At 38.9% G+C, this 18,943-nt stretch overlaps 1 protein-coding gene across 12 annotated transcripts in view; it reads right to left on the minus strand.

Annotated features, from left to right (window-relative positions):
* Nucleotides 1-18,943, minus strand: part of LOC130916249 (neuronal cell adhesion molecule-like) — a 204,728-nt gene that overhangs the window by 41,515 nt on the left and 144,270 nt on the right. For 7 of the 12 annotated variants that reach the window (XM_057836822.1, XM_057836824.1, XM_057836815.1 and 4 more), the window contains 13 exons: nt 16,467-16,589; nt 14,825-14,995; nt 14,449-14,505; nt 11,214-11,325; nt 10,905-11,089; nt 10,692-10,826; nt 6,582-6,725; nt 6,384-6,495; nt 6,140-6,306; nt 5,888-6,035; nt 1,589-1,713; nt 1,359-1,388; nt 634-735 (listed from right to left, as the gene is read on the minus strand). In XM_057836822.1, the coding sequence (XP_057692805.1) occupies nt 634-735; nt 1,359-1,388; nt 1,589-1,713; nt 5,888-6,035; nt 6,140-6,306; nt 6,384-6,495; nt 6,582-6,725; nt 10,692-10,826; nt 10,905-11,089; nt 11,214-11,325; nt 14,449-14,505; nt 14,825-14,995; nt 16,467-16,589 (1,611 nt within the window). The remainder of the gene's footprint in view (nt 1-633; nt 736-1,358; nt 1,389-1,588; nt 1,714-5,887; nt 6,036-6,139; nt 6,307-6,383; nt 6,496-6,581; nt 6,726-10,691; nt 10,827-10,904; nt 11,090-11,213; nt 11,326-14,448; nt 14,506-14,824; nt 14,996-16,466; nt 16,590-18,943) is intronic. The other 5 variants (XM_057836827.1, XM_057836820.1, XM_057836826.1 and 2 more) reach the window with 3 other exon arrangements.

Raw genomic sequence — 18,943 nt, forward strand, 5'->3', positions numbered from 1 at the left:
AGTCCATCTCGCTCTCCTCTCCGGGTCTCTCGGAATACGGTAGAACTTCAAGTCTCTCCGTCTATCTTCTCTGTTATTGCAACCAACCGCCACACACGCCTTCACCATTTTGATTATTAATGTTAACGAGCAGAAAAACACGCCATAATAGGAGGAATTTACGTAGCGGTAATGCGTCAACACGACAAGTAGACTGACAATATGGCGCGGAGGCGTGGTTGTGACGTCAAGTGAGTAGGGTCTATATAAGGCACACCATATTAGAAGGCGCACTGTCGGCTTCAAGAAAATTGAAGGCTTTCAGGTTTGCCTTATAGTGCGGAAAATACAGTAATCATGAAGGCTCATTAAGTATTTGTAGCCAACTTAGTCATTTTGATAGTAGACTAATATAGCTAAGATACGTACATACATACAGCATGTGTTGCCTTCATTTTTTTCCAGCTCCAGACATATTTGTTTGGTTTTTTTTTTTTTTTTTTTTTTTTGCTTCGACATGGCTCTTTCAACATTTTGGGTTGCTGACCCCTGGTTTAGTTGAACATTTTGGTGTTTAAAAGTTATGACCACCAGTGAGGTTAAAGTTCAAATTGCTGTTGTACAAAAACAAAGTTTTGATATAGACTCACGTACTCTGAATCGGACTATTGTGCTCATCCCCAGGAATCCAGGTGAGTTGAACACTCCTTTTTTTGTGGTCCGTCAGCTCCAGGTCAGTTGGGGGTTCGGGTCGCTCTGAAGGAGATAAAATATGTGAATTAGTCAATGTGAAGATCAACACCGTCAGGTTCATGCCATGTTGAGACACAAATGAAGATGTACAGAGCAAACGGTGCCTCATGCATATGATTTGACGCGTGTCAAGCTTTAGCGATCGTTTGGAATGGGATATGCTAAGTTGATATGTTTCGACTGATATATGACTGATGGGTTCGTTTGACATTTGAAAGCTTCTCAAGTACTGCAACTGCATCGCAAATCATCTTGTAGCTCCTCGAACACGAATGGTGATGGCCTTTCTCTTGACTGCATCATTCAGAACATCCATTAAAATTTCTCTAGTGCTTTTCCTCATTTTAATGATAGGGAGTTTATCCCAGAGGAAAGGTAAATCCTGAACTGGTCAAACAACCATTCACACTGGAAAATTTATACTCTTCATTAAACCTAATATACATGCATGAGGAGAACATGCAAAAACCAAAACCCACGTCTCTTCACTGCCTCATGAGAAAAAAAAATTAAATACACATTAAATGTCATCCTCAAGACACAACATGCTTCACTTTACAGTAAAAAAAATATCTTGAAAGAAAAGTGGAGCACATCTGGAAGGCGGCGTGTGAATTCGGTGTTACCGTTGACAATGGCCGGCGTCGGCGTGGCTTCTGCCAGGTCGGCAAGTAGGCGCAGAGGGCGGAATATCAAGTGAAGTAATATAATTTCAACCATATAAAATCAAATAGAATGTACAACACATGTACAATACATTCACTAAAAGCCTCGCAAGTAAAGAGTCAGGAAGTGGACTTCGAAAGGTAATCTGTTGAGTGCGCCGCTAATGTGTCATAATGTGAAGGGCTCCTACCAACAACAGTGAGCTCGGCGATGGCCGAGTCATGGTCCAACGTGGTGTTCATGATGCACTTGTACATGCCGGCATCACTCTCTGTCACGTCGGAGATAGTGAGGCTGTCAGCATCCACCACAAATCTATTTGAAGACATCAAATAGACACATTTTCTTTGAACAATATTTGGTAATGTTCCACGAACAGACGCTAGGAAAGGTAAAGATCATGAAAATAATGGAAACAATTATTAAAGTGCACTCCATTACTTATTCACGGCCAGCATATGTATAGAAGTCATCGCATATGCAGTACTTTGTAGTAATTAGCAAAATAATAAGATAATATATGATAAAAATACACATTGATGGCGAGACATCCAACTCACTTTGACTTGGAGGGGCTGGCATTCGTTATACTATAAGACCGTCCGATCGCTGCTATCCCCCCATGAGTCAAAATGGATTGGATCTATCGCTCCCAACCAGTGTTGGGCACGTTACTTTAAAAATTACTACGGTAGTTATAGTTACTCACTACTTCTTCCAAAAAGTAACTGAATTAGTAACTAAATTACTCTATAGTAAAAGTAACTAGTTACCAGGGAAAGTAACTATTATCGTTACTTTAAAAGTTATTGTATGACAAAGAATTTGAAATTTTCTGAGCAGTATTCGAGTCAGTTGAATAGAGAAGAACAGACACGTAGTTGTGTTATAGAACCTTGTAATATTTATTGCACCTCATCAGCAACAGATTTATCCTGCACTTGAAGTGCAACAAAAATAAACAGATTTGAATTGCTTACCCCAGATGTCGATGTAACCCGAATCGCGAACCCCCGCACGATTCTACTCGGCAGGCAAGGACGGTGACCACTGCGCCAATAAGCTCGAGCCAACGGCGCAGCCGTTAGCATCCTTACATGAAGGAATCGGCGGGGAGGTTTCCACGTGCTACAACGGATACACTGTGTACCCGTTACACTCTCCCCCCAAAACCTTCGCTGCCGATCTTGGACGAGCCCCCATTTGTAACCCGAGTGTCAGCGCCGCCCCGCGTTCCGCTCCCACCTCTGACCATTGACCACTGACCACTGACTCTGATTGTTAGATTACCCCGTTACTGAAAAAAAAAAACACCGTTATGTAACGGCGTTATTTATAACGGCGATATTCCTAACACTACTCCCAACTAGCGTTTGGCAGCGAGCATCGATGGGATCCGAGACTAACACTGATTCTCCCGGAACCGTTCGAATTTTTAAATTTCGATTCCAAGTTTCGATGCCCTGACCACCAACCGGAAAAAATAGCTGCCGAACACCATGAAGAAGAAGCCACATGAAGTGTGTGTTTGTGCATTGCAACTTGATTTCAATTGTAGACACTTTGGGGCGGCGATCAAAGGTTTGGCTCAACTTCACAAAGAAAAATTTGGCCGTCAGCTCCGTGCAACATTTGCAACAAAGATATATCATGCAAAGGTGGCTGCATGACCAATATGATTAAACACCTCCGGCTTCATGGAATACAAGTGCTGAGTAGTGCATAGCTAAGTGACGCGTATTTGACATGTTGCGCAGGTCCTCTAACCAGTCAGTACCAGGTAAGTAAATCAATAAATTACATCTATCTTCTGCTGCCCCACAACCCGACCCCGGATTAAGTGTAGATGATGGATGAATGGCTGGAATAGTACGAGAACAAGTGGTATTATTACATCGGCTAATGTAGCCATATAAACAGCTTCGTACATTAGGTAGCACGTTGCCGCCTCCGTTAAAATGAACAGTATTAAAAAGCATCTTTTGTTTTAGAATCGGTTTTACAAATAACGAAATCCTATCCTATCCTATCCTATTATTTTGCCTCATCTACATCAAATTATAATCAATACAAGAATTTTTACGAATGCTTTGCCGTAGCTCCCAGCTAAGGTACGTGTATGCAAAGTGCGTAGCGGCTCACAGCTACCTTACCCCTTGCCTGGCACTGCCAGACTATTCTCCCTGTATTTTTCAAACACTGAGAGAAAGGTCTGGGAACCAGCCCATTAACGGCCTCTCGAGCAGGTACAAAATCAATCGACAAATCAGATTCGTTTATTGACGTGTTCTTAACGAGCAACGTCACTCTTGAGCGTCGGAAGTCGTCTCCACAACAACACAGATGGTGAACAGGAGAGCCGAGAATATGTTCCAATCCACGGTAAAATCAGTTTTAAATGACCAAAAACACACGAGTCATTGACAACAGTCTGTCTCACGCTAGCCATGTTGAATAAACTCCGCTCTCCTCGTATGTTTACTTCCGCGCGCAAGTCCCTCGTCCTGCCCTCGTCGTTTTACTAACGTCACGTCTGCCCGTCGCTGATTGGTCCACTCCGCTTTCTGTTTGCTGTGGCTTGCTCCGCCCTGGAAATTGTATCCGCTGAATGGTGGCCAGACTCAATAGCTGGAACAGCGGTGAGTCTGGTGTACCAGGCAATCTTACCCCTCCGTAATAAGTGACACTTTTTCTCGTAGCAATAGTACAACTAATTTGGTAGTTCTTTTTTAAAATTTATTAATTTGGCCCTAATACTCTGTCATATCAACAGTGGTACAGTGATACGTGACATTGATTTATCCACTCTCCTGTGAGCACCAGCCACCAGTTGTTTTGTCTGAGGACCCTGCTGTATGGTGGTGGAACGAAAGAAAGACTTATTCTTTTATTTTTCTTTGCTCTCAGATCTCGCTTTCTCAAATTTATGCATTCAAGCTTTATCTACACCCAGTGAATGTATGTTCTCCACTGCAGGAGACACTATCTGTCCAGAACGCTCACACTTACTACCTGTGACGGCAGATATGATCATTTTCCTCAACAAAAACAGTTTCTGATTTTTTACTGTACCCGGTGCTCATCTTGACTGGCTTCTACAAGTTGTTTTTCCTGTTTGTTTGTTTGTTTGTTTGTTGTTCTGCACCAGGTTAGTCGAGTAGTGGGATGGCAATAACATGCAAAAAATGTCTGCAGCATATGACACTCTAAAACATAGACAAAAGAATATGTGAAAATGTTTTCTACGTGAGCTTTTGAAAAATAAACATCTTTGTAAAAGAGCATTCCTGTGGAAAGAAAGCTCATCATATTCAAGTTCAAAGACTGATTTATATTAGGGCTGTCAAACGATTAAAATTTTTAATCGAGTTAATTACGGCTTAAAAATGAATTAATCGTAATTAATCGCAATTCAAACCATCTATAAAATATGCCATATTTTTCTGTAAATTATTGCTGGAGTGGAAATAGACACAAGACTGATATATACATTCAACATATGGTTCATAAGTACTGTGTTTATTATAACAATAAATCAACAAGATGGCATTAACATTATTAACATTGTCTGAAAGTGATCCATGGATAGAAAGACTTGTTCTTAAAAGATAAATCTTAGTACAAGTTATAGAAATTTTATATTAAAACCCCTCTTAATGTTTTCATTTTATTAAAATTTGTTAAATTTTCAATCAAAAAATAAACTAGTAGCTCGCCATTGTTGATGTCAATAATTACACCATTCTCACGCATGGTACTAACCCATAAAATCAGTTGGACCCAAGCGGCAGCAGAGGGAGCCAAACACCAAAAAACAAGTAACAAGCGGACATTAAACTGTACTGTCATTTTAGTCTGTTTGAGCGGGGTATGTGCGTTAATTGCGTCAAATATTTTTACGTGATTAGTTTAAAAAATTAATTACCGCCCATTAACGCGATAATTTTGACAGCCCTAATTTATATACAAGTTAAAAATAGCTCTGTGAGAAATTCATATTAAAGTTACTTGAAAGTTCATATAATTTAAAAAATATTCGAGAAGTTAAGAGATTAATAGAAACTATGCAATTTTTTGACCCTGCCTATTAAAAGAATCAGAATTGAGAATTGTTTGTAACCGGAATCGAAACGTTGAATCAGAATCGGAACCGTTCAAATTAAAACGATGCCCAACACTGTAAAACACTCTGATCGCTGTTTTTACATGAAAATTGGTCGATCCAACTAAATTTTGGAATGTACCAAAAAATGTGTTCCTAAAAAAGGACATGTTGATCAAAGTAATGAATTTGCATGAGAAGAGCAGTTAACTGCCCCATCCAGCAGATGGTGCTATGTTAAAAACAGTGTGCTTTTTCTATTTGTCGGTACTTTTTAACCATTTTCCAATTATGGAATGAACTTGTAAAATAGAACGTCCCTTAAAGTGCTGTTAGAGGTAAATATCTTTTTACTACTTGGCGGTCAGTTAAAATCCTCAATCTCACCTTTCGTCGTCAGGAAGCTCCCCATCGTCTTTGAGCCATGTCATGGTGGGGACAAGCGAGGGGTCGTGTTTTACTTTGCACTCAAACACAACAGACCTGCCACGCTGAACCACTCTGTACTCTGGCTGCTTCAGAATGCGGGTCGGTTCTGATAAGAGCAGGTTAACATACCAATACACCTCATTATAGCGATTCTTACAGTGGGCAGTATTCAGATGTGTGGTGTGTGGCGGAGTTTCAATCACAGTATACCTTTGACTTCTAGGTGCACGTGATTCTCATAGATACCGAGGGAATTCCGGGCCACGCAAGTGTACTTTCCGCTATTCTTTTCCTGAGCAACATAGATCTCCAAAGTGCCGTTCTCGTGCGCCTTGTGCGTTTCTGCACCGAGCGTACCGGAACGACTCTCTTTGAACCTGAGATAGAGGATGAAATGCCATTAGAACCTTTTCCTGGAACAGCAGCCAATCTGTTTCTGGGTTCATTAACTCACCAGGTAATTTTGGGGATGGGCGAGCCGAAAGAGGTGCACTCCAGCAGGGCTCTATGATTCTTGATGACCTGGTAGACTGTGTTGGCCGGCGTCAGCACTCTGGGCGGCTCAGCTGGAAAACAAGGGCGGTGGTTAATGCAGTGCTGTCAATCGATGCGAGTGAATCTGTGTCCGGTTCATTTTTTTAATAGGACTTACACAAGACATTAACAAAAGCATTGGCCAGGAGGTAGCCATATTGGTTGGAGATGTTACATTGATACACGGCGCTGGATCCCGTCTGCACATCGGTGAATATGATAGTGTCGTCCTCCACTTTACGGCTGGGGTCTTTTGGGGCATCTGTTCATGGATGATAGAATATAATAGAATTTTATAACGGGATTATCCTCACTGGAGCTCATTTTACTACCATAACTATGCTTAGGACTGTATTTTGAACCTCCTACTTGATGGAAGAAAATATTTTTGGCATCATTAATATGATTTTTTTTTTTCACTCAAGCAACCTTTACACAAGATGTGCTTGCTTTCATTCCAAATGTGTCAGAACTGCAAACAAAACTAAATGAGATCACGTCGAATGATTAACACATGAGGAAGTGAAATGCCATCAGAATGATATAGGAATTTTTCATTGATGGGCATAAATATTGTATTTGGTCTTCCAAGTCCCCAATTTTTTGTAGTCGTGTTTTTTGGAGGAAATTAAAACAGCGTTAGTAATTATCTCTGATGCAAGGGCTAACTTGCATAATCTTTTTTTTTTTTTTTTTTTATTATTATCTGATTTGAATCTAATCTTTTTCATGATTGCACTCATTTGATTTCAATTCCTTGTAGTTTTGGTCTGCACCAACAAATGAAAGCCATTTTTTAGTTAGGGCCAATCACACCGACAAATTAGGGAGACAAATCATTGTAATACGATTTATGTATTTAATTAAGAACCGTCAAATGAGTGTCTATTTTAGCCCTTTAATGAACAAATTAGGGTAACAACAAGGTTTCAAACAAGGGGCCGATTGTGGCACACGGGAAAATGTATTGCGTCCACCATTAAAACATCCAATTTTAGTGCTAGTTTTGCCCATGTGTATTTTGCGGGGAATAAATCCATTATTAAAAGAGTAATATATAAAAAAATAATGGAAAATTTATTTTATGTCTTAATTCTTTTAATTTGAAAATCTCTTGTGAACTCACATAGCTTTACTCTTTGCCTGCCATTGACAGCAATAGACATTCAATCAAATGATCACTTCCAGCCCCTTTCAGTTTAAATGGAGTTCCGTCAATAGGTGTTTTCAATATCAGTTTCTTTTACTAACTCCACAACACATACTCTGTGACCTCGACTGGAAGTGAATAAGTTAAGCTAACCCTAACATATACAACATATTAAAAAAAATAAAAATTAAAAATAAATCGGGCGGTATGTAAGCCTGTCGCAATATGCAATAATTCCATTTATTGCACGATAAATAAAAAGAAAGGCGGTAATTTTTCCGCAGCGATTTATCGCCTCACGTGCACGCGTGCGGCTGACATGCTGTTAAAAGTTCGGATTCCTTGTTACCAACTACGCAAAATGCACCTTCGTTCCAGGTCCGGCAAAAAAATAGCGCCGGAGCCAATCGTTCCCATTATATCCTATTGTTCAACGTATACCGGCTGCGTCAGTGCTCCGGATTGACTGCGGACCATCTAAGGCGTGCCGGTGTTGTTGACGTGTGGGCGCTCCCGTCAGGGGTGGCCTTTCACGCGGGGCGGCTGGACGACCGGATATTTACAACGAAGTCCGCCAAAACATTGTTACTGACTTGGCTGTTACGAACAACCTCGCTTTGACAACGGACAGCTCACATGATGAACATTGAGTGGCAAATTAAGAGCACTGTGCTTCAAACTCATCCTGTTTAGGAAAGTCGATTGTGAAATGCTGGTGTTGTGCAGTAATGAGCAGACGTGACTGTGGCGTTTGCTAACTTTTTTTATGCGCGCACACACTAGATATCATGAAATAGCAAACTAGATGTGCTACGTCCTGTGCCATTGGCTACGTGAGCCCAGAATGATTATGGGTCACATAGTCCATATATACTACATTGATGAATTATAAACCACCATGACTGAATGGAAGTTAAGAAGGCCAAATCAATCCATACCAGTGACTATAGATAATGCTGCAAATGTTGTTAATTCAGTACGTGACACAGACGGATACGGACCACAAATAGGATGTCTTGCTCAAGTACTAAACTTAGCTGCTAAGAGAGCTGTAGCAATCAACAGTGTGCCCCGCCTCACTTTACAAACAGTAAAGATTGTTCTTAGCACTTTTATACAAAATTTCTTCAGATCAGTAAGAAGTAAGCACATAAATATTATGCACTAAAATGCATGTTTATATGATGGCAATTCAATTTTTGCTCGTTAGCAAAAAAAAAAACAACAACAAAAAACGAAACAAAAAATACAATTGTTATTTTTTTTTTCCAGAGCATTAAATGTATTGAATCGGATCGAAAATCGTGTCCCCCGTATCGAAAATCGTACTGAACTGTGACTTAGCTGTATCATTGCATCCCTATGGAACACCATAGCAGAAGCTATGAGGGGAAAAGTTTTCATTTGCTTAAATGCTTAAGTTAATAAGTGCAATTTTATCTTTTTTTCTTGAAAAACACATTTTATCTATTCTGTGTTTCTGTGCGGTATTAATATTGTTGTCTTTTACTTAAGAGGCATTGTCTATTGTTTTTAGTTGTGATTTCTTAAAAAGTATTTTTGAATTTAAGAGTAAATATTTATCGCGTTTAATATATACATATACATATATATATATATATATATATATATATGTATATGTATGTATGTATGTATGTATATGGCTGAAAACACAGACAAGACTGAAAAAGCAGTTTCTGTCTTACACTCCTCTTTAAAAGAAACTGCTGTATTTTAAGCCAAAAAACTGTTGGTTTTGATGGAACAATTTGTCTATACGCTGTCATAGCAGATTCATGGCGCATTAAGCCCCCAAACTATTTTTCATTTGTCCGTTTTACCCTGAAAACCCCCGTTTACAGACGTCGCGCAACCGCTTTTGTTTCAACCTAGCCATAACACGAAGGTAATTAATTATTATTTATTATTCAAAATGTCTGTCATTTTTAGCTCAGAATCATTAATTGATGTCTAATATTTCGTTTAAAAAAAGAAAAAAAAATGACTTTAAAAAATTATTCACTCGCATATTTTAAACAAATGACGTCACAATGAAAAAAACGGTGTCTCTAAAAAAGTCCCGGATATCTACCTCATAACTATCGCTTAATTGTATTTTTTTTTTTGTTACTGTAGCATTTTCTCTGATTTGTTAGATGATAAATAATCAGTCAAAAAGAAGAAAATTTGAGGAAAAAACCTTAAAAGGTAAATATATGAAAAAGAACATCTCAACCTACCATTGATGTCTGCGATTTTTGCATCGCGAGCATTGTTATATTACCATGTTTCACCCATAAAATTCCCCAAAAAATCTATCTGTGGCCATTCACAGCTGTGATACATGAGTTTTTGGATCGAAACATGGTATGTACGTGATAATATCTCGCTAAAATCGTGGCGTCATTAATTCTGCTCTCTCGTGCTCTCACCTCCAAATAGGGTTTTGCTGTTTAAAAAACATAATAATAATAATTAGTAATAATAATTAAAAACAAAAATGCCCTCTTGTTCAAAATATTTGAGATTTTAAGCTTTCCAATGATGTATCACACATGCATATCGGACTATTTTGAAATTTGGCCAGATTGGGAGTCTCGGACCGGAACTTCAAGTCACCTGAGTGTTTTCTGCCTTATATCCAAAAGGTTATGGATATGCTCCTGCCAAGAATCACAGCAGAAGAATAACAATAGCTTGTTTTTCTGTTTATTAGTTGTTCAGTAGAATATCCTAGAATGATTTCCTGAACAATGTATCGATAATCGTCATATCGCCATTTCGTGATAGCATCGTTATTGTGAGCTATGTTTTGCAAATCGTATCGTATCGTGAGGTACCATGACGTTCCCACCCCTAATATATACATAAGAAATCAACAGTCAATGTTCTTTCATGTGTTGGAAGAGTCAGTTACACTGTTAACCTATTGTAACCTTCATAAAAGGACATTAGCATGACTAAACAAGCTCACATTGTACATTTGTGAGAAAAGTGAGATAATTTTTGAGACATTTTTGTTTTGTGAGCTGCCGTGTTCCTCCATTAATTGCATTTAGGGCTTGAGTCTGCACTTACTCTCAATCGGAACGCCATTCATAGCCCATTGGATGCTTGGCTTGGGTGTACCACTGGCCCTGCACATTAGCACGCCATTCTCTCCTGGAGCCCGGACGAGATTTTGGGGAGCGCCGCTGATCCAGTATGGAGCGGCTGAAAAACAGATAGAAATACAGGTATAATATTGAGCACACTGCAGAGATTACACGGTGGGCTGGTGGGTGGACGCACCTTTAACCGTGATGTGAATGGTGTGGTGGACTGAGCCCAGCTGGTTCCTGGCGGTGCAGCGGTAGTCACCGGCGTCAGCCTCTGACACATTGACAATGCGCAGGATTTTTTGGTGGTGAAGGAAAGAGAGGCGCGTGGTTGGCAGTTCGCCGCTCACTTTGGCCCAAGAGATGTCAGGAGTAGGCCTTGGATCACAATTGAAAGTTTAATTCTATTAATAATTCTTTGTTAAGTATTCTTAAAGCAGAATTTTTATGAAAAATTTTGACCCCCCCCAAAAAAAACCAAGTTTTTTAGGATGATACATACAGTCCTTCTGCAATGCATTCCATTTCCAGCGTGTGACCCCGAAGCACCATTTTGGAGCTGGATGGCCCACTCGGGATAAGGAACGTGGGCTTTCTCTCATCTACCGGCTCTTCTGCAGTCACACCACACAGAAGTTATTGTCACCTTGGGCCCGGGCCATATGTCACTGGCATCTACAATAAGCCAGCACATTGCACGCACACCTCTAGTTTGACTTTATAGCCCATTATTTGCATTTTCTGCCCTATTTATGGCTAATGATTTGCCCTCTGGAGGATCGTAACGGCGACTGAAATGGATAAACCGAAATGAGACAAACACTTTTTGACCATAAACCGGGTAAAGCGGCATCTGCAGGTGCTTGTGGCAATAATGCGTGCAATTTAATCCAACAGCTTGCTCGCCAAAGGGCAAAAGGGAAAGCAAAGGTCCTGCATAACAACAGATGAAGAGGAAGAGGCAGTCGGAATTGTTAATTGAGCGAAAAATGAAACGTTTCTTCTTGTTACTTCTAATATTGTAGAGATGTTATCACAAGGCTCGTTTAAGAAATATATAATAAGAAAGATAAGTGAAGGGCTTTGATTGGAGGGGTAGGGGAGGGGATTGTATTAAATCGATTTGGTTGGAGTGAAGGGGTGTGTGTCATGAATATCTAATACCTTAGTAGTGAGTTGAAGACTTGAATTTAAAGGTTAAGAGGTTAGTGGCTGGGAAAGTCTGGATTCTATACAGTGGAAGCTCCAAAGTCTAACGCCCACACTTGGTATAAAACCACCTGTTAAGTTCAGTGAGAATCGATTCACTGGCTGGTAATAACGGCGATAGACGAGTACAGTAGTAGTGACTTTATCAAATTACCACCTACAATACTGAAACTAAGCAAATATATCAACAGCCTTCCCACTGTTTTAACAGTTTGAATGTTTTGTCATAAATCATCTCACTGACTGCCATTGACAGCGATAGACGTCCAATCCAATCTCACTGGAGGGCTAGCAGCGATCGATCGGTCCGAAAAATTTGGTATGTGCATGGCTGTGCTGCCAGAATGTGATAATAGACCAAGATCTTGATATTTAGTATATCGAGACATAGGCTGGTCAGTGTTTCGGCATTATTGTTTCAGTGCCATTCGACGACGATAGATGTCCAAAACATTTTGAACTGGGAGGGGCTGGCAGAGAAATCTTCACAGCCTGTCCCTCGCAGTTTAAATCACATTCAGTGGCAGCAAATAAGTTATTTGAGTGGCTATGAAATGAATTGAAATTCCATTTGTTTGAGGCCTGAGGCAACAAAAAACATCCCAAAAATTTAACAATTTTTTTTTTTTTAAATCCTGTTAAAAACTAATAAGTTGAGGCTCTTATAAATTCCGGCTCTCACTACAAAGTATTTGTAATATTACTATGCTTAAACTTATTTGACAGTAAGGAATATGACTTACATCCCAGCGAAAAGAATCGTTTCATAAATTGAAAGAACACAGAATTAACATTTTTTTCTAATGTGTGTTAATGGAGAAAACATATATACAGTGATCCCTCGCTACTTCGCGCTTTAAACTTCACGCTTTTTTCAATTAAAGAAAAAAATAATACAGATTGGCTGTCCCGAGCCGATCACGTAGTCTCACTCTCGCTACCTCCCTCCCTCTCCCAGCTCTTTGTTCATCAGGCAGTTCACATGCACTGGAATTGCTTATTAAAGATGATTGACAGATGTTTGTGTTTGAGCTTGCCAGAGTCACGTACTTAAAAAGCGCGGCATGCGTCAATCATCGTTTAACTTGCTAAACAGTTGCTGTGGCAACTCATTGTTTGTAAGTGAGTAGACTCACTCAATGAAACATTTAATAAAGCCAAGCATTTTTTCTACTATTTTATCTTGTTTAAAAATAATTCGGTGGGACAATAACACGTTTAAAACTTATCAAAATTATTACATTTGAAGTGCTTAAAAAAAATGTATCCATATTTAAAAATATATATATATTTTTATATATGAATTATATTTTTCTCTTTCCAATGCTAAATTTGAATAAATACATTGAACACACACACACACAAAATAAATAAATAAAAATATATTTGGGGGTGCTACTTCGCGGTCTTTTACTTATCGCGGCAGGTTCTGGTCTCCATTAACTGCGAAAAACGAGGGATCACTGTAATACCAAGTATTTTCAGGGAGTGGCTACCTGACATGGACATTTTATGAATGATTGTACTGTTTTAGCCAATCAAATGCGAGTATGATAGTTTTCCAACCCATCCTCGTGACATCAGTAATACCCATTATCCCATTCACCTGTGTTCAAGTCTATTAGTGTATATGTGGTGCCACAAAATGGCTGCAATAGTAGGTGTTTTTTGTGTTTATATATTATTATGTCTAAGAAATTTGACATTTACATATTTAATACTTTGAGAAACTGTCTTTCACACTACTTATGAAATTAATTCATTCTGGAAGTAGTGTTCGTAACCTGAAAATTCTTTAGGTAGAGATGCGTTTTGTATGTAGATGGGGTATGTAGATGCCCTAATCTGTTCTGAGCCCCCCAAATTCAGACGTCTTTTATAATGCATAATAATGCATTTCAACACGTTACAATTAGATTATTGCGCAATAAACATAAAATTAGAGTTGTGCATTATGTAAAAAACAAAGAGTAGAGTAATAAATAAAAGTTAATAGACTCATGTAAAGCCGTCGGAATACAAGGAGCTAATGAAGAGGACAATAGGATACACACATACACATACAGTAGAGGTCCCTCTTCGCCAATTGGATATCAGGAATGCTAGATAATGGCCAATGGCAGAGCAGCCATATGTTATGTTTAGTAAAGTCTGGGAGTGTCAAGTACCAGCCATACTGCATTTTTCCCTTTCTTATCCTGAAATTTCTTTCGTAACAAGAGGCAAAATTTTTCCATTGAGGAGTGTCTTAACCTGAAAAATCTGTATGTAGAGACGTTTGTAAGTAGAGGTACCACTGTATGTGGTGTGGGTCACTTTAAGGCCCTCAAAAGTCAAGGTACCACTGCAGCGCAACTGTAATAAATGTGTCCTTTACTAATTTGAAAGTCCAAATTGTGATGAAAATTCAAATAACTTGCAAGTCAACTATAATCCCCCGACAAATTGCGTTTGACTTTGGAGGTTCCGCTGCGGTTAAAGGTGGGAAAGCACCAGGAGAAAGGGATTCGTAATTTCCCGTAACTCACCACTAAATAAATCAGTGTCATTGTAATAAGCTTCCATTGTGTCATTGATCGCGTCCACTGAAACACAACAAAACAAGCATTCAAGCAAGCGAGCACATTGACATGCTTTCAAATTAAAAAAAAAAAAAAAAAAAGGCTGTGGAGCAGATGAAGGATGATCATGCTTGGGCGAATAACAGCAAGCTTTGTTGCTCGTAGCGGACCAGATGTACTGTAGTTCCGACAATATGTCTTTTCAGTCGGATGCCCCGGCCTCTGGCGTCTCGGAGGATGGAGTCAGAGATAGGAAATGTCGCATTTCTCCTACGCCACCGTCGACCGTCATGCAAAGCGAGCCAATTGCTTCCAGTATGTGTAAGGAGGTATTCCAACTTACGATTAAGGACTTTGACAGTGATGGGCTGCTTTTGCTGGATGGTCTGCGTGTGAGGAAAGCGGGCGTAGCAGATGTAGTCACTCCTGGAGTCCTCGCGAAGTACGTTGGAGAAGTAAAGGTCTCCGTTTAAAGATTGGGACACCCTGTTGCTTTGGGGCAACCTCTGGAAGTCTAAAAAAAAGAAAACAGAATGAGCTAAGATCATTTTTCTAATGGGATTGAATTGCACATTCACAAACAAATAAGGGTGTAACGGTACATGTATTTGTATTGAACCGTTTCAGTACGTGGTGCTCGGTTCAGAACGGAGGTGTACCGAACGAGTTTCTGACGTAATGTAACCCTTACTTTTCGAGGCTGTGAGTTGATCGGGTTACAGTTTCTTTGTGTAGATTATATTTACTCAGTCTTCACTATATACTATATACTATATATATATATACTATAATGCGGACCAACACGGTAGGACAGTATAACCCAGAAACATCAACGGCGCGACAACGTGGCCGCTGCGAGAACGCAGTGAAAAGCGGGCGTTAAAGTCAGTCAGCCAATGCACACCAGTGTTAGACACGTCCCAATAGCGGCTCAACACTAAGCACGCGAAAAGAACAGCAGAGTTTATTATTTGACGTGAGACGTGACCCTCCTGCGTCAATACTACTACCGGTAGCTAGGATCGGGCAGATCGGAAGTCACTCGTGTAAAAATACGGTGGATCCGGTCGATTTTCAAACTAATATGCAATCGTAACCCACTTTTTGAGCCCATCAGATCTCCTGAGTGGTAGATCGGGGCACAGTTGACTTGTCTTTGTTGATTTACTGCTGTCTTCTATGCCAACCAACACGGCCCCGTGTTCAATACAAGACCCTCCTACCACAACAAAACAAGTAGGAACTCATATTCTCATAGGAACTAAAGTTATACAACATAAAATATACAATAGAAATTAATACTACATCACATTTGTAAAATAAAACACATAATAAAATAAATAATAGCCCATTTGAATAAAATAAATTGAAATGAGCTAAAACACCTGTTATTAAATAATAAGAATAATAATACACAGATCCCACTTACGCAATTAAATGTATTAATTTCTGTGTGGCGCTTTAACTTGAGAAAATCCACCAATAAAGCTTCTGAAAACCGTTCATAAGAAAAAGTATGATTCATTGAGGCATTTCATTTGTAAAATACATGTTAAAATCTTTGTCATTGGGATTGCTTTTCTCTTCAACACAGGACTTCTTTTTTCTTTTCTTTCTTTCAGAAAGAAAGCGGACCAATACGCAGGGTCTGAAAGGCAAATTATTGTTGGATTATCTTTAAATACCCGCTACTTTTTGAGCAGAATTCTAGCTTTGTACAGGCTAATGTTCCTATTGTAGAAAGCACAAAGGTGTGTAATAAACAACTAGCACATTTATATTTTGCATTTTGTTTCCTTCCTGTACCGAAAAAGAACCGAACTGTGACCTCAAAGCCGAGGTACGTACCGAACCGAGATTTTTGTGTACCGTTACACCCCATCAAACTAATTTGTTTTATTCTTTCATTTATCAGGGACCATCTGACAAAAACATTCAATTCATATCATGCTGATATGTGAAACTTTGTGTGTGTTATTGTTTACTGTTGTCCATCCAGAAAACAATTGGAGGAGGATATCCAGCGGGAGGTCGACATGGCAACACCAAGGACACGCCTTCCTGGATGACTATTGGCTTGATCTTTTCTTTAGACCACAAAGGTGACCCTGGATTGGTTACAAACACAGAAAGCCATTTGGTTCAATCAGTAGAATAAAAAGCTTCATAAATATATACATTATGTTGGCTAAAAGGGGTGATGAGGCAAGGTGAGGTAACCATACAGCATGTGAAATCATTATTTGATCTCCTGTTGAATTAGTTAATTTGCTCATCCACTTCAAAACTAAGTTTCTAATTGGTATGGTTGAGTAGAGATGATAATAACAGAATAGCAATCAAATGTATATATATATATATATATATATATTATATATATATATAGATATATACAGATATATATATATGTATATTGGAGCTGTCCCGATTAGTCGATATAGTCGACGTCATCGATGACGTTAATGCGTCGATGAGCACAACATCCCGTCGACGGTTAATGAAGGTTTAAAAAAAATATGCGTGGTAAGTTAAGAATATCGGACGCTCGGTATGTAAGCGGGGAAAGCGGCACAAAGCCAAAAAAGTGCGCCAGACACACATTGACTTATTTTAACAAAACAAAGGAGGGTACACTTTTGTGTCCTGTCTTTTCAATGTCAACCTTGGCTGCACGTTGGCCGTGAATGAACACTTAAAGCGCCGTCACCCAGTTGTAATTTTGGAAAACGACAGGAGACAACATGCTGGCAGATCGTAAGTCCATCTTACTAACTAACGACATGTTTTATTGAAGTTGATAAGCCTGTCGCGATAGGCAATGAGTCCATTTATCGCACAATAAATAAAATCAAGGGCGGTAATTTTCACAGCTGCGTTTTATCGCCGCATGCGTGGGTATGTGCTTACATTTGTGCATGCATGTTGATGGCTTATGAGACTAGAGTTCCTTTCACAGATTTTTATTGGTCATCAACACGCCGTAGAATTAAAGTTCAGACATACAAAATAAGGAAACACATTTAAATTAAACACTGTAAAAGTTAGCATTGCTACATTTAGGCTAATGGGGAAAAAAGACAACCTACTTTAGCCTGCTATAAAACATTGGCAGTCTTCTCCAAAACACAAACTTGTGGTTAATAGGTGACACCTCAAACATGAAAAATCGCTGGTTAACAAAAGCTTTGCAAATGAAAAATGGAAGGGAAAAAAATAATTTAATTACTGACACCACATGCAATGACGAAAAGTGCTATTTTTGCGGAGTGTAAAGCTTACGGTTAGCGGTTTCATGTACTTTCGGTGAACATTTTAAAATAAAAGCACGGCATGTCCGTCATATAGATAACGATTTCTGGAGTTAATCCCACATACTTCTGAATTCAGATTCTAAACTTAGAAGAGCTTTAAAATGACACCCTTTATAAAAAATCTGATTCGCAATGAATAATACCATTATATATAGTAGTATACTATAACATTAATGCTAGATATATTTTTTTAAGAATTGTTTTGAATCATGTTGGAAAGGCAAAGTTGGTGTTGAATCTGTTTACATTCCATTCATTTGCACTTGTTAATGCTATCAGCATTTGACCTCATTGTTTATTTGTGATTTATTATTGTATTAGTACTGTATTTTAATAAAGATTTGAAGTGTTCCAAAATGTTTTTGATAACTAATAAGCATCAACAAAACCTGCTAAATTAGTGAAAAAAATAAAATAAATAAAATCTAAAAAAAATAAATAAATAAAAAGTAATTAGATTAGTCGACTAATCATAAAAATAGTTGGCTGACTAATTGGGAGAAAATTAGTCATTTGGGACAACCCTAATACATATATTATATATATATATATATATATATATATATATAAGCATTTGAACCTCAGACAATTCTGCCTCATATGTGCTGGTGCTCATTTTTGTTTCCTACATTACCAATATAGGCAATACGAAAGATCACAAAAGATGTCAGAGACATGATTGCAGACCTGCACATTAGAGCTGAAACGATTACTCGAATAATTCGAGTCACTCAATTTAAAAAATTTATCGGGGACTTTTCTCCGCCCCAAGGAATCGTTTAATTTTGCCAGCTCTAAGCATGGCGCTTTGCCCAGACTACTTTTAATGTGGCACAACGCGCTGACGTCACGTGCTTACAGGAAGAAGAAGCGACGGATATATTTGAATTCAACCATGCATGAATATAGAAGTAACGACAAAGAAGCTGACGAAAGCTAAGAGAAAGGAATCAAATCTCAAAAGTGTGGGAGTCTTTCAAGCTGGACATCAAGGCGGACACTGTTTCATACATTCACTGTGAGACAACGCTTGCATAACAATACAGCACTTTCTTCAATGTTGCAGCTCCACCGAAGGCACCCCGATTACTCTGAGAGGGGAGGAGCGATACTCGGGACAAGGTAAAATTAAGTTAACGTAGTGCTAATAA

This window comes from Corythoichthys intestinalis, chromosome 5 (assembly GCF_030265065.1).
Source record: "Corythoichthys intestinalis isolate RoL2023-P3 chromosome 5, ASM3026506v1, whole genome shotgun sequence".
Lineage (NCBI taxonomy): Eukaryota > Metazoa > Chordata > Actinopteri > Syngnathiformes > Syngnathidae > Corythoichthys > Corythoichthys intestinalis.